This window comes from Chiloscyllium plagiosum, unplaced genomic scaffold, assembly GCF_037043375.1.
Source record: "Chiloscyllium plagiosum isolate Xiang-an unplaced genomic scaffold, Cpla_swu_hap1 HiC_scaffold_3, whole genome shotgun sequence".
Lineage (NCBI taxonomy): Eukaryota > Metazoa > Chordata > Chondrichthyes > Orectolobiformes > Hemiscylliidae > Chiloscyllium > Chiloscyllium plagiosum.
This window is the reverse complement of record NW_028270141.1, coordinates 143,425,770-143,442,066: the sequence shown is the minus strand read 5'-3', so window position 1 is coordinate 143,442,066 and position 16,297 is coordinate 143,425,770. Positions and strand designations below refer to the sequence as shown.

At 44.1% G+C, this 16,297-nt stretch overlaps 2 protein-coding genes across 6 annotated transcripts in view; one reads left to right on the top strand and one right to left on the bottom strand.

Moving 5' to 3' along the window:
• The window catches only part of LOC148151762 (heme-binding protein 2-like), a 193,029-nt gene that overhangs the window by 137,825 nt on the left and 38,907 nt on the right, over nt 1–16,297 (bottom strand). The window contains exon 2 of the mRNA XM_087984002.1: nt 5,368–5,529. The gene's annotated coding sequence lies outside the window, so the exon portion shown is untranslated. The remainder of the gene's footprint in view (nt 1–5,367; nt 5,530–16,297) is intronic.
• The window catches only part of LOC148151763 (EH domain-containing protein 3-like), a 109,459-nt gene that overhangs the window by 57,643 nt on the left and 35,519 nt on the right, over nt 1–16,297 (top strand). Inside the window, exon 3 of one of the 5 annotated variants that reach the window (XR_015754746.1) lies at nt 4,060–4,921. The exons of 3 other annotated variants lie outside the window; for them this stretch is intronic. Coding sequence is in view for 1 of the 2 variants with exons in the window: in XM_087984006.1 (XP_087840132.1) it covers nt 4,060–4,222 (163 nt within the window). In the remaining variant the exon portion in view is untranslated. Of the gene's footprint in view, nt 1–4,059; nt 4,923–16,297 lie in introns of those variants that run through there. One more of the 5 variants, XM_087984006.1, reaches the window with a different exon arrangement.

Genomic DNA, 16,297 nt, shown 5'->3' with positions numbered 1-16,297 from the left:
TACTCCTTTGGTTTGGAGGAAGTGGGAGGATTGGAAAGAAGTTGTTCAGAGTGAGGACCAGTTCAGTCAGTCGAAGGAGGGTGTCCGTGGAAGGATACTGGTTGGTACGGTGGGAAAGGAAGAAGCGGAGGGCTTTGAGGCCTTCATGATGAGGGATGGAGGTGTACAGAGACTGGATGTCCATGGTGAAGATAAGGCGTTGGGGGCCGTGGAAGCAAAAATCATGGAGGAGGTGGAAGGTGTGGGTGGTGTCCCGAACGTAGGTGGGGAGCTCTTGGACTAAGGGGGACAGGACCGTGTCGAGGTATGCAGAGATGAGTTCGGTGGGGCAGGAGCAGGCTGAGACAATGGGTCGGCCGGGGCAGTCAGGTTTGTGGATTTTGGGCAGGAGGTAGAAATGGGCGGTGCGGGGTTGTGGGACTGAGGTTGGAGGTGGTGGATGGGAGATCCCCTGAGGTGAATATTGTAGTTGAAATCAAGATATGAAACAGTGGGAGTTACAGAATTTCAGATTTTTATACAAATATAAAACAACGAAGCACGGCTGCTGACAATCTGAAACAAGAATAGAAATTGCTGCAGAGGCTGAGCGGGTCTGGCAGCATCTGTGGACAGACAGAAACAGGGTTAACGTTTCCCTTTGTCATATCCCTTTGTAAATCAGATTTTGTAGCAGAAAGGATACAGCTGAGAGATTCTTTATCCCAAAGGGTGTAGTTCTAATAGATGCGATTGTGAGTCAGTAGCTCACAGGCAGTAATTGAATGGAGGTGATCAGTGTCTCACCCACTGACTGGAGAGCTGATAAGAGCCCCACATCAGCCCTCTCAGGGAAAGCTTGCTGCATTCAGTGACCCTCAAGCACTGCTGGCTCCTGGCTGCTGATGGCACTGTACCTGAGAGACCTAGCTTCAGCACTGACTCCCAGGCTGATAGGTGTGTGATACCAGGTAGAGGATCGCAGGACACTGTCATGGGGGTGTAGAGTGGGTGAGGTGGGTCAGTAGAAATGGCAGGAGTGTGGGTCTCTCTAATGGCCAGATCCTGATGTTGGTTCATTTTTTCTCCATTCATGAGATTTGGGTTTGACCTATCCCCAATTGCCCTGGAGATGGCGACGGTGAGCTGAGTTCACGAACTGCTGGCATCCTTTGGGTACTTGGGCATCCACAATGCTGTCAGAAAGGGAGTTCCAGGTATTTGATCCAGTGACACTGAAGGAACGGTGATATATTTTCAAGTTAGGGTTGAGTGTGGTTTGGAGGGGATCTTACAGGAGGTGGTGTTCTCATGTGATTACTGCCCTCAGTCCTTCTAGGGAGTAGAGAGTTAAACATCACACAACATCAGAGTATAGTCCAACAGGCTTAATTGGAAGCACTAGCTCTCGGAGCGCTGCTCCTTCATCAGGTGGTTGTGGAGTACACAATTGTGAGACACATAATTTATAGCAAAAGTTTACAGTGTGATGTAACTGAAATTATACATTGAAAAATACCTTGATTGTTTGTTAAGTCTCTCATCTGTTAGAATGACCATGATAGTTTCACTTCTTTCATATGTAAGTCACAAAAAGTTTTTAAAAAGTTACATTCTCAGATTAACTGTAACTATTGGTGTCAACCCAGATAAGCTGTTAAGATGTTGAAGGTGTTAGCCCCCTGTGTTCTGTTGTCTGTGCCATAATGTTTAGACTGATTCTTATCTAAAAAGTGAGTTAACAAAGTCTTACATGGATTCGTGCAGTTTTTGAGCAAAGTACAAAGTAACTCTGCAAGTTCAAATTCACCCCACCAATGTATATATATATGTGTGTGTGTGTGTGTGTAAAAAGGGGTCTAAGTCACAGTGTAAACTTTTGCCATAAATTCTGTGCCTTACGATTGTGTACTCCACAATCACCTGATGAAGGAGCAGCGCTGCAAAAGCCAGTGCTTCCAATTAACTTTTTACACCCCAGTCCAACACTGGCATCTCCAAATCATAGATGGTAGAGAGCACAGATTTGGACGGTGATGCAAAAGGAGCAAGGTGATTGGTTACAATACAATCTGAGGGATTTTCCAGCCTTCCCTATACAGGCAAGTGGTGTGTAGTCTATCCCACTCCTGACCTGTGCCTTGTCGATGGTGGACAGGGTTCAGTGAGATTCTGCAGTGTATCTTGTAGATGGTACACGTTATTAACTTTGTGTGTTGATGGTGGGAGGAGACATTTCCAAAGGAGCTGATTTCCGGGGCTGAGGTGAGAGAGACCGCCCTTGCCATCGAGGCTGTGTCTGAACAAATGTGATATTAAGGAGTTCCAGCAAAACTGGAATCAATGGGAACCAGGAAGAATTTCCACTGGTTGGAGTCATACCTGGCACATGCTCATTAACCATTTCCCTCTTCGATAGGACTGACTGAACACAAGTCCAAATAAATCTCTGAAGAAGAGTCACACTGGAAGAGTAAAGCACAGGAATAGACTGTTTCGCCCAAATACCTGAGCTGATCTAACCCTAACCCTAACCCTATCTGCCTGCACAAGGTCCATACCCCTCTGTTCCCGGCGTGTTTGTGTATCTGTCCAAATGACTTTTAAACTTTACTCCCATATCTACATCTTTCAGCGCCCTGGGTAGCACATTCCAGGCACTGACCACACTGTGTATAAAACCTCCCCTCGCACATTCTCCTCTTACCATAAACTTATGCCCACTAGTGTTTGAGATTTCCACCCTGGGATAAAGACTCTGACTGTCCACCTTCTTCATGCCTCTCATTATTTAATATACTTCCATCAGGCCCCACCTCAGCCTCTGATGTTCTAGTGAAAACAATCTGTGTGCCCAAACTCTCCTTATAGTGAATACACTCCAATCCAGGCAACATCCTGATAAATCTCTTTTGCATCATGTCCAAGGCCCCCACATCCTTCCTGTAATCTGTAGCATGACTTTGCAACTTTTATTCTCAAGCCCCAGATTGATGAAGGCAAACATGCCGTTATGTCTTCTCTCCCACCTTATCCACTTGCATTGCCACTTTCAGGGAGCTATGGACTTGACCCAAGATCCCTCTGCAGATTAATTCTTGACATTTTTTTGTATAATTTTGAATTCTTCTATTTAACTTTCCAAAGTGCATTATCTCACAACTGTCTGGATTAAACTCCACATGCCATTTTACTGCCCATCTTTCCAAGTGATCTCTATTTGTTGCTGTATCCGTTGACAACCTTCCTCACTGTCCATAACTGCACCAATTTGGTTTGCACCACATAACTGTCAGGCACTGACCATCTCCAACAAGACAGAAGGTAAACATCACCCACTGACATTCAATGGCATCACAGTCACTGGATCCACCACTTCAGTGAAAACAGACACAACATATTCATTCAGCTCCTCGACCACTTCTCTATTCCTGAAAATAAATCCATCCAACTCTGGCTGAAATGGACCCACATCCATTTTAGCCAAATCATCACCAATGGAAGCTTTTGCAGTCCGATTTTGATTTTTATGAATTACATTCATATTCAATTCTCCTGTTCCTTACAAGTTTCTTCGTCCTCCTTTGCGGAACCATTCTAGTGAGGACTCTCTGCAACCTCTTAAGGAGACTCATGTATTCCCTAAAATGTGATCATCAATGGCCACAATGGTCATAACAGAATTTCATAGGGGTTCAGCAAAACTTCCTCGATTGAGGAATCAATCATCTCGTTATAAACTCAAGGCCCTGTTTGCTTTGCTATTCACTCTCTCAAAAAAGATCAGTGCACCAAGATTTCCCTGTCCCTCTGCCATGCAATTTTTTGAACAGTGCCGTTAAGTTTATGTCAACTATCAGAATTCCTCACCAAAACTGTATCCCCTTATCGGCCACGGGACTGTCCATTCTGATTGCTTTTTGATTCTGTTCCTGTAATCATGATGGAACGGAATGATGGAGGGTTCTCAATGGGCTGAAAGCCTGACTCCTGTTGCTGTTGGCCTGTTAATCTATTTGATTCAGACAGGTTTTGTCACGAGGAATGAATTAAATGTCTGTATTCTTAATTCCGTTGCAGGACTATTTCCAACATAACTGATGTGAAACAATATGAAGAACTTGTCCTTGATTTCCTGAAAGACTTGGAAAAAGACAAGGGAATACTTAATGGGAAATTTCTTATTGTTTGGTATAAAAAAGGTGGACTAACACAAATAGCTTTAGAAAAGGAATTGAAATGAAACCTTTCTACAAGGTTCTGTTACCTTTATACATTTTGAACAGTGGGATGTGCTTAATTCTAAAACTGTTTTGTCTTCCCCAAACTACACATTGCATTAACCTAGACTACTCTGGTCTCCATACCTCGAGAAAGATATACTCTTCTCCCTAACTTCCATTGAATGCAGTGACTGTTCCTTAGACATATTATGGACATGTTCCCACATTGGAAATTTGACCAATTCCACCAATGTCCTATCTCAGAAATCCCGGTATCCTGTTTATAAAACTGCCCTCTACTGGCAGTCAGTAAAGAATACAAAGTTAAAAATCACACAACACCAGGTTATAGGCCAACAGGTTTAATTGGAAGCACACTAGCTTTTGGAGCGACGCTCCTTCATTTCAGTCTCTGTTCCCACTGGTTCTTTAGTTCAATGATTCCAATCAATGGAATTATTCAAGTTACACTTCATTGGCCCGAAATTCTGATCGGGAGTCAGTCGTTGTCACCGACACACTTTCCCCATTCCCCTTGACCCGACAACACCCTCGACATGAATGTGTCCGACTGGACAAACCCGCTCAACCTGACACCTATGACCCAGCTGGTCTCGAAGCTCCATCACCTCCTCACCAACCCCAAGAATCCACAGATCCCTCATCACTGACCCACTACTCCCCTTCGCCCTTTCCACAACCCCATTGGAAGTGGTGGATGCAGCTACAGTTCCAACATTTAAAAGACGTTGCGATAACCACATGAATAAGAATTGTTTGGAGGGATATGGGCCAAGCGCAGGCAGGTGGGATGAGTTTAGTTTGGGATGATGGTCAGCATGAACTGGTTTGACCAAAGGGTCTGTTTCCGTGCTGCATGACTTGATGACGCTCATCCCAATTTCAGAAACAACTCTCCAGGTTTGGTGGTGTGAAACAGTTTTCTTCAAGATCAGACACCCAAGAGATTGGAGTCAGTTTCAGTTTCTCCCATTTACAAACACTTTGTCTCAGAAGATAACACATGTCTTGGCTGGTTAAGGCCAAGTCTCTAAAAGGCAAATCCCAATGGGATGTCTGTAACTTTCCATTAATACACATTTAGAGATATGGAAGGTGTCTGGGGGAATTGAAAGGAAGCTGCCAGTAGAAAGAGTTAACTCACCATGAGTATGAGACAGTGGGGTGGGGCCAACACTGAGTGATGTTGTTGTAATTATACTTTGTTCAGGAAAACTGCTGCAATCTGCTGTTCATTAACTTTTTCAAAAGTTGAGTTCAGTTTGATATTTGCCAAACGATAGCATATCGAGATCTTGAGAACAACCTGAAGGTGTAAAGCACAAAAACTTGATTTAATGAGAATCAAAAACACACAGTTCATTCTATTCCCAAAGGTTTGAAATTCATTATTAAACTAATTTTGAATCTTTGATGTTGTGCATGAACAACAGCCTAATTTTCAGTGAACCCTCTTTAACTATGGGGTGAGTTCCCACCTCCATGCAGTGTAGTGAGGTACACAGCTGTGATTCAGTATACGGGGTGTCCCTGTCTACTGCCCATTTTTCAGCTGTTTCTACCTTATCCTCATCGACACCTGCTGCAGCCACTGACTCACCGTTTCTTCTTGTTTCAGTATTAACTCATCTATACAACTGTAAATATAAAGTGGTGATGATCACTTCCCCTTTCTGATCTTTATCATTCTTCGGAACCATCCATGTACATTTTCCTCTGGAGTGGGGGTGCCCGATGGGTTGAACCCATCTCTCAATATTGCCTTCGTCAAGTTTGTTGTTCTGCTGTAAACCTGGTGATGGAGCCCTCTGACATTCAATCAAAGTTTACAGCCTTTTTCTCATTTACCTCCCTGACTGCATTTTTCAATCTCCTCCAACGAAATGTTTTTCCTCCCGACAGATGTGATTATAACCACTGACACAGGCAGTGAGACTGTGACTCCTCTTGTGAGATCTGTCAGCTCAAACCTGATGTATTTTCACATTTTCGTTGGAGAACCCAGCTAAATGTAAGGATTTAATGTTTTGAATTTTTTTTTCTTAATAAAGATGGCAGAATAGGGTATTCAACCCCTCGAGACTGTCCCTCCATTCCCACCTTCTGGTCTATCCAAGTGTCATTCCACATCCCACTCCCATCTCTTCACCATTCCGTGCTCCAGGCTTCTCTTCCCCTTCCCCAGTTGTAATCTCTCCCAGACCTTTTCCTGGACCACTTTCCCGATGCCAGGGATCATTCCCTCCAGTCTCAGGTGGTGTCCCCATGCCATGTGGTATCACTCTCCCACCCACCACCCACCTCCTCATTCCTGCTTGTTTCAGGCTTTTACCACAAGAGTTGTCACTGTTCCAGGGAGTAAAGAGCCTGCGAGAATTACAGGTACATTTTATAGCTCTTGTTGTAGAATTTGCAGTTAGTTAAATTCAGGGATTTGGATGGTCCTGGTGTGGGTGAATTCACTTTGTCTCATAACAATGTTTCTTTGCATGACTCATTGTTCAACATTAAAATGTTGTGTCACCATGGAGACATTATTGATAAAATGGGCCAAATGGCGACGTGCATGTCTCTTTATGAAAAGTAATAAAATTAGCTCAGTATCTCACTCATGAGCAGCAATGGTGTAAATGTTGGTCAAATCTGGACCACACAATATTCACTGAAAGAAAGACAGACCCAAACAGCAGACCTGAGGCTAAGTTTCAATTGTCCATCTGTACATTTACAGGGTCTGTATTTCAGAGCAATGGGTGGACTGACATTTATCTTTATATGAGTGGTCCAAGTGCTCTTCATTCACATTGAAGAAATTAAAAATGTAAAAAAAACTTGAATCCGCAACAGTATTTCCAGTAAGTCAGTTCACTTTGCAGACACACAGTATTTCCTGTTGCCTCTCGGTGGGCAGGAAATACTGACAAGTTTGGTTTTTATTGTGCATTCCTTCTTGCTCGAAGATGGTGGTGAGCCCTGTTTTTGAATTGCTCCAGTCCATGTCTTTTATCTAGTAATGAGTGTTTTTCAGAGCTTGCAGACTCCTCGACCAGTGTACGTTTAAGAGAACACCTCTGGGACACCTGCACCAACCAACCCAACCGCCCCATGGCTGAACACTTTAACTCCCCCTCCCACTCCGCCAAGGACATGCAGGTCCTTGGCCTCCTCCATCGCCAGACCATGGCAACACGACGCCTGAAGGAAGAGCGCCTCATCTTCCATCTAGGAACCCTTCAACCACAAGGGATGAATGCAGATTTCTCCAGCTTTCTCATTTCCCCTCCCCCTACCTTTTCTCAGTCCCAACCCTCAGACGCAGCACCATCTTCTTCCCGACCTCTCCGCCCCCACCCCCTCTTCGGTATATCACCCTCACCTTAACCTCCTTCCACCTATCGTATTCTCAACGCCATCCCCCAAGTCCCACCTCCCTACCTTTTATCTTAGCCCGCTTGGCCCACCCTCCTCATTCCTGAAGAAGGGATTATGCCCGAAACGTCAATTCTCCTGTTCCTTTGATGCTGCCTGACCCGTTGCGCTTTTCCAACAACACATTTTTAAGCTCTGATCTCCAGCATTTGCAGTCCTCACTTTCTCCTACAATATTTATTTACCCAGGCTCCTTAGCGTGTACCAGGTAAGGACAACACAGCTCGAGACTGCAGTCAGTCAGCCAAGTCCCAAGTTAATTTGAGACGACAAAGAGAAAAACTACACTCGACAATTTTACCAACTCTATTTCTAACAATCTGATTCTTTTGAATATTAAAACATTACCCAGACGTGCTGCTCTGTTGAATTGTTTTGTCTGTACTTCTCTTCATGAGTTGATTCTGTCTCTGATCAGAGGGTGAGCTGCTCTGCTCACTGCTGTCACCTGACCTGCCTATAGTTTGGCTGGAGAGTGGGGTCCGGTCAAGTCCTGCCAGGCCGGGTTCTTATACCCTCCTGGCTACATTCTGGATCCTTCCAAGGACTTGGCTAATCAGGGCAATCAAACTAATTGGCTTTATCACCTTGAAATGCTGCTCATGGTTCTCGATGGCTTGCTAACAGTGAACCGTTTGATGTGTCTGCCTTGGGCCTGGAAGTCTGGCTTTGTCCCCGAATATACACCTGGTCTTCTGCCTTACTGAGGCATGTCCCATGCATCTTGTTTGTTTGACACACTTTGTAATGTGCTCTGGTGCCTCTCCAGTTTTCAATTATCCGGGCGTAAACCTTGCAAGGACCTTTCCCTGGGCAGAATTGTCTCTTGTGTGTCTGTCTTGGCTCAGGATTCCCAACATACTTTTGGCCAATTTTTGTGCCCTGTTTATTCCAGTTGCTGTTGATGTATTTCTGCCCTCCCTTCTTAATGGTTTTTATTTCACCTGAGCAGTCGCAGGCATTTACAATGCTCCACCGCCAAACCATAGTCACCCGACGCCTGGAGAAAGAACGCCTCATCTTTCACCTTGGAACCCTCCAACCACATGTGACCAATGTGAATTTCATCGGTTTCCTAATTTTCCCTCTCCTCACCTTATCCCAGATCCAACCTTCCAACTCGGCACCACCCTCTTGAACTGTCCTCCCTGTCCATCTTCCTTCCTACCTATCTGCTCCACCCTCTTCCCTGCCCTATCACCTTCACCCCCACCTTCACCTACCTATCATTATCACAGCTACCTTTCCCTCCCACCTCATCCCCCTCCCATTTATCTCTCAGCCCCCTTGGGCCACAAGCCTCAATCTTGATGAAGGGCTTATGCCTGAAATGTTGATTCTCCCGCTCCTGGGATGCTGCCTGACCGGCTGAGCTTTTCCAGCACCACACTCTTCGATTCTGATCTCCTGTATTTGCAGTCCTCACTTTCTCCTCCCTGCTACAATGTGGTGTCAGTACCCCAGCATTGTTCAGTGGGCAGTTCCAGGATTTGAAGACAATGACGGTCACACAATGGAGAGGGGGCTCTGAGGTGATGGCTTTCCCATCCATGTGCTGCCCTTATCTTTCCAGTAAGTTGATGCTTGGATATATCAATGTTAATAAGATAGGAACAACAAGGAACAGTACATTAGAGGAAGTAGGCCTTTGGCCCACCAAGCCTGTGCCAACACATGATACATTTCTAAACTAAAAGTCTTTTGTCTCTGTGCAGTCCATGCCCCTTTTTCCGGTCTATTCATGTTTCTGATCATTTGCTTCTTAAATGTTGCTGTTGTATTCTCTGACAGCACATTCCAGGCATTTACCGCTCTCTGGAAAAAAGTCTTCCCTCTCACATTTGCTTTAAAAATTCACCTTTTCACCTGAAATCTATCTCCTCTCGTAAGTGACATTTTTATTCTGAGGAAAATGTTCCATCTGTGCATTCTCTCCATGCCTCTCATAATTTTGAAAATTTCTATCAGGTAGTCCCTCAGCCTCTGACATTAGTTGAAAATAGAGCCTAGAGGAGTACAGCACAGGAATGGGCACTTCGGCCCACGATGTTGTGGTGAAAATGACGCCAATTTAAACAAATCCCTTCTGCCTGCCCTTTGTCCATATCCCTCCATCCCTTACATATCCATGTGCTTATCAAAAAGTCTCTTACACGACCCTATTGTATCTGCCTCCTACACCATCCTTGGCAGTGCATTCCAGACCCCTACCACTCTCTGTGTAAAATATTTACACCTCACATCTCCTTTCAACTTTGCCCCTTTCACCTTAAATGCATGCTCCCTAACTTTAGATATTTCATCTCAGGGTAAAACCCTATCTATGCATCTCACAATTTTATAAACTTTTATCAAATCTCCCTTCAGCCTCCTCCACCCCAGAAAAAAACGACCGTAATTTTTCTTGTCTCTTCTTATAGCTCATACCCTCTAATCGAGGCAACATCCTGGTAAACCACTTCTGCAAACTCTGCAAAGCCTCCACATCCTTCCTGTGAAGTGGTGACCAGAACTGAACGCAATACCTTCAGTGTGGCCAGACCAAAGTCTTATAAAGCTGCAACATGAAATCCTGACTCTTGTACTTAATTCCTCAACCAATAAAGGCAAGCATACCATACACCTTCTTTACCATCCTATTTACTGGTGTGGCCACTTCAAGGAAGCTATCGAATTGAACCCCAAAATCCCTTTGTACAGCAATACTGTTCAGGGTCCTGCTATTAACTGTATACATTTCCTTAACATTTGAATTCCCAAATGCAGCACCTCACACTTACCCAGATGAAACTCCATCTATCATTTCTCCACCCATATCTACACTGATCTATATCCTGTCGACTCCTTTGACAACCTTCTACGCTATCCACAACTCCACAGATCCTTGTATCATCTGCAGCCTTACTAAACCACACATCTACATTTTCATCCAAGTCGTTTTTATAAATATCACAACTCGGAGAGATTCCAGTACAGATCCTTCTATAACTACTCTCTGCCTTCTATGGGCAAGCCAATTCTGAATCCACGTGGCGAAGTCAGTGGGGATCCCATCCTACTGAGATCTTAATCTTCTGGATGAGCCTACCATGAGGAACCTTATTGAAAGTCTTACTAAAACTCATGTAGCCAACATCCACTGCTCTACCTTCATAAGTCACCATTGTCACCTTTTTAAAAAATGCAATCACTTTAGTCAGGCATGATCCGTGCTTCACAAAGCCATGCTGACCGTCCCTAATTAGGCCTGGCTTTTCCAAATGTGTGTAAATCCTATCCTATTCCCTATCCCATTAATGTGAGACACACCTGTCTATAGTTTCCTGGATTATCCCTATTTCCCTTCTTGAACAGAGGAACAACATTAGCTACTCGCCAGTCCTCCAGGACATCTCTGGTGGCGAATGAGGACACAAACATCTTGGTCAAGACCCAAACAATCTCTTCCCCTGCCTCTCTCAAGAACCTGGGGTGGATAGCATCATGCCCTGGGGATTTATCCATCTTAATGCTCTTTAAGAGACCCAACACCACTTCTTTCTTGATCGCAAAATACAGTAGCATGTTAGCATGCTCCACCCAAATCTCACTATCCTCCATATACTTCTCCTGGGGGAATACTGATACAAAGTACTCATTTAGGATCTCACCCACATCCTCAGTTTCCAAGCACAAGTTCCCTCCTTCCTTGAGTGGTCCTAATTTCTCCCTCGTTAGCCTCTTGTTTGTAATGTATGTATAGAATGCCTTAGGATTCTCTTTAACCTGACTTGCCAAGGTCATTACATGTCTCCTTGTGCTGTCCTTTTTCCCTGCTTGAGCTCTTTCCTGCTTTTTTGACATTCCTTACAGGCCCTGTCCAATTTTAGCTTCCTAAACCTTACATATGCTGCTTCTTCTCTTTTGACTAAAGTCATAACCTCCATTGTTAATCAAGGGTCCCTGACCTTGCCATCCTTGTCCTTCCTCCTTACTGGAACATGCAGGTCCTGAACTCTCGTCAGCAGGTCTTTAAACAATTCCCACATGTCAAATGTGGACCTGCCTGATAACTGTCCTTCCAATTAACACTTTCTAGCTCCTGCCCAGTACTGACATAATTTGCCCATCTCTAATTTATCAGCTTGCCACAAGGTCCTGAATTATCCTTACTCATTGCTATCTTAAAACTGAAGGAGTTGTGATCACTGTTTCCAAACTGCTCTCCCATTGAAAGGTCAGTCACTTGGCCAATGTCAATTTCTTGTACAATGTCCAGTATGCCCCCCCTCCTCTAATTGGACAATCCACAAACTGTTTCAAGAAACCCTTTCAGAATACATTTAACAAATTCTGCCTGATCTAAACCTCTTGCTGCAAGGGAGTCCCTGTTGATATTGGGGGAAATTAAAGTCACCCAGTGTGAAAACACTTTTTATTGCATATTTCCATAATCTGCCTCATATTTGTTTCTCGATGTCTTGGTGCTTGTTAGGATTATACTGTAGGCCCCCCTATCAGCGTGATTACACCCATCTTAAGTTTGAGCTTTACCCATATTGCCCTCGTAGATAAGCCCTCCAGTATGTCCTCTCTGAGTACAGATGTAACGCAACTCCTCCACCGCTTTTACCTTCCTCTCTCGTCTAAAACAATGAAACCCTGGAATTTTAAGCAGCCAGTCCTGTCCCTCTCTCAATCAACTCTGTAATAGCTGCAACATCACAGTTCCATGTAGGTCCAGGCTGTATGCTCATCTGCCTTACCTTTAATACCTCTTGCATTGAAATAAACACACTTTCAGCTCATTATACCATCTTGTATATTTACCTGTCTCTGCCTTTCTTTACTTTGTGATTTACTGGTCCTAAAATGTATCTTCCCATCAATCCTTCCACTTGGTGACCTGCTGCTCTGGTTTCCATCCTCCTGCCTCCCTAGTTTAACCTAACCGAGTAGCACCAGCAAATCTTCCTACAAGGATATCAGTTCCCCTCCAGTTTAGGTGCAAACTGTCCCTCTTGTACAGGTCACCCCTTCTCCAGAAGAGATCCCATTGATCCAAGAACCCCTTGCACCAGCTCCTTAGCCACGCATTCATCTCTCCGACCTTTCTATTCCTTGCCTCACTAGCATGTGGTATTGGTAATAACCCAGAGATTACTATCCTTGAGGGTGGTAAATAAACCAAGTTTGTCCAATCTCTACTCATAGCTAATACCCTCCAAACCAAGTGACATCCTGGTAAACCTTTTCTGTTCATTGTCCAAAGTCTTCAAATCCTTCTAGTTTTGTGGTGACCAGAACTAAATTCAATATTCCAAATGTGGCCAAACTAAAATTCAATACAACTGTAACATAAATTGTCAAGTTTTATACTCTGTGCCTGATCGATGGAGGCAAGGATGGCATACACCTTCGTGACCACCTTACCTACTTGTGCTGCCACTTTCAGGGAACTGTGGGCCTGTGTACCTTGACCCTCTGTATGTCAATGCTTCCAAATGTTCTGCCATTTACTGGATACTTCCTTCCAACATGACAATGTCAATAATGCATCACCTCACATTTGTCTGGATTAAATTCAATCTGCTATTTCTGCACCCAGGTCACCACTTTATCTCTTTCCTGCTGCATCCTCTGGCAATCCCACTTACTATCCACAGCTTCCCCAATCTTTGTGTCATCCACACACTTATAAAATGTGGTCTGATTTGTAAGATGTCATCAGGTAATAGCCTGGAAATTATATGGAAATCAAATTTGAACAAATGTGTGAGGGAGGGCGTTAGATATGCGGATCATGGGGATACCTTGTGGGGAAGGTGGGACCTGTACAAACAAACCTCAATAAACATCACAATTCTGATGTGTAATGGAATATTCCCAATTTCCTGGGTGTGTGTTCCCACTCCAGAAACTAGATACAACAGATCTCAATAAATCAATCCCCTTGACCGGAATCCCATCCATTATCTTCAGTACTCAATTTTCTCCTCTGTTGGTGTATTGCATGTCAGTCTGTTCTTGCTACAGAATGGACTGCAGTGAGGTACTGCAGCTTCTTCAGCTGCTCATTCTCATTCCATAACGTTCACACTGAAAGGACAAATGCAGCAGGTAGATGGGAACACCATCACCTCCAAGTTTCCCTCTGAGACATTACTCTTCATTGTGTCACCATCACTGGCTTCATACCCTGGAACTGCCACTTTAACAATGCTGGCGTACAGACCCCAGATAGAATCATGGAGATGTACAGCATGGAAGCAGTCCCTTCGGTCCACCTTGCCCAACCCGACCAGATATCCCAACCTGGTGTACTTCCACCTACCAGCATTCGGCCCATATCCCTCCAAACGCTTCCTATTCATATATCCATTCAGATGCCTTTTAAATGTTGCAATCGTACTCGCCTCCACCATTTCCTCAGGCAGCTCACTCCATACACGTACCACCCTCTGAATGAAAACATTGCCCCTTAGGATTCTTTTATATCTTTCCCCTATCACCCCAAACCTATGCCCTCCAGTTGTGGGTTCCCCCACCCCAGGGAAAATCCCTAGTCTATTTATCCAGCACTGATCCTTTTGGCACTCCACTGGTCACAGGCTTCCAGTCTGAAAAACAACCCTCCACCACCACTCTCTGTCTTCTACGTATGAGCCAGTTCTGTATCCAAATGGCTAGTTCTGTATTTCATGAGATCTAACCTTCTCCTATGGGGAACCTTATTGAATGCCTTATTAGTCCATATAGATCACATCAACTGCTCTGCCCTCATCAATCCTCTTTGTTACTTGTTCAAAAAACTGAATAAAGTTTGTGAGACATGATTTCCCACATGCAATGTCATGTTTGCTATCCCTAATTAATCCTTACCTTTCCAAATACATGTACATCCTGTCCCTCAGGATTCCCTCCAACAACTTGCCCACCACCGAGGTCAGGCTCACTGGTCTATAGTTCCCTGGTTCGCCCTAACCACCTTTCTTTAATAGTGGCACCACATTAGCCAACCTCCAGTCTTCCGGCACCTCACCGGTGACTATCGATGATACAAATATCTCAGTAAAAGACCCAGCAATCATTTCTCTAGCTTTCCACAGAGTTCTAGGGTATGCCTGATCAGGACCTGGAGATATATCCAGTTTTTTGCGTTTCAAGAAAACCAGCACATCCTCCTTTGTAATATGGACATTTTTCAAGATTTCACCATCTATTTCCCTACATTCTATATCTTCCATGTCCTTTTCCACAGTAAACACTGATACAAAATACTTGTTTAGTATCTCCCCATCTCCTGTGGCTCCACACAAAGGCCACCTTGCTGATCTTTGAGGGGCCCTATTCTCTCACTAGTTACACTGTTATCCTTAATGTATTTGTAAAAACCCTTTGAATTCTCCTGAATGCTATTTGCCAAAGCTATCTCATGTCCCCTTTTTTACCTCCTGATTTGCCTCTTAAGTGTACTCCGATTGTATTTATACTCTTCTAAGGATTCACTCGATCTTTCCTATCTATACGTGACATATGCTTCTTTCTTTTCCTTCACCAAATCCTCAATTTTTGTAGTCATCCAATATTCCCTACATCCAGCAGCCTTTCCTTTCACCATAACAGGAATATACTTTCTCTAGATTCTTGTTATCTCATTTCTGAAGGCTATCCATTTTCCAGCCATCCCTTTACCTGCAAACATCAGCCCCCAATCAGCTTTTGAAAGTTCTTGCCTTATGCTGTCAAAATTAGCTTTCTTCCAATTTAGAACTTCAATGTTTAGATCTTGTTGGCGGCATGATGGCTCAGTGGTTAGCACTGCTGCCTCACAGCGCCAAGGACGCAGGTTTGATTCCAGCCTCGGGGAACTGTCTGTGTGGAGTGTGCACATTCTCCCCATGTCTATGTGCGCTTCTCTGGGTGCTCCGGTTTCCTTCCACAGTCCAAAGATGTGCAGATCATGTGAATTGGTCATGCTAAATTGCCCATAGAGTTAGGTGCATTAGTCTGGGGTAAATATGGGGAATGGGGGCCTGGATGAGTTACTCTTCAGAGGATCAGTGTGGACTAGTTGGGCCAAAGGGCCTGTTTCCACACTGTAGGGAATCTTAAAATATCTAGTCTGTCCTTTTCCATCAGTATTTTAAAACTAATAGAATTATGGTCGCTGGCCCCAAATGCTTCCCTACTGACAGCTCAGTTACCTGCCCTGCCTTTTTTCCCAAGAGTAGGTCACATTTTGCACTTTCTCTAGAAGGAATATCCACAGACTGAATCAGAAAATTTTTTTGTACACACTTGACAAATTCCTCTCCATTTAAACCCTTAACACTATGGCAATCCCAGTTGGACTATAGCAATTCAAACAGAGGACTGACCACCATCTTTGGGCATCAAGGAATGGTCAATAAAAATCAATCTTGTCAGAATCTCCCATACCCCAAGAAGGAATAAACAACACTGAGTGTCTGCAATGTGAAATTCCGAAACCGGGTATGTTTCTGTTCAAGTGTTTTCCAGCTTCATTTTTTTGATGTCAATGAGGAGCACCTGAACTACTTCTAAAGATGAACATCAGCTCCAGCCATTGCTCTGAAATGCAGACCCTGTAAATGTCTGATGGACGTGTGGAATTTAGCTTCAGGTCTGCCTTTTGAGTTTGA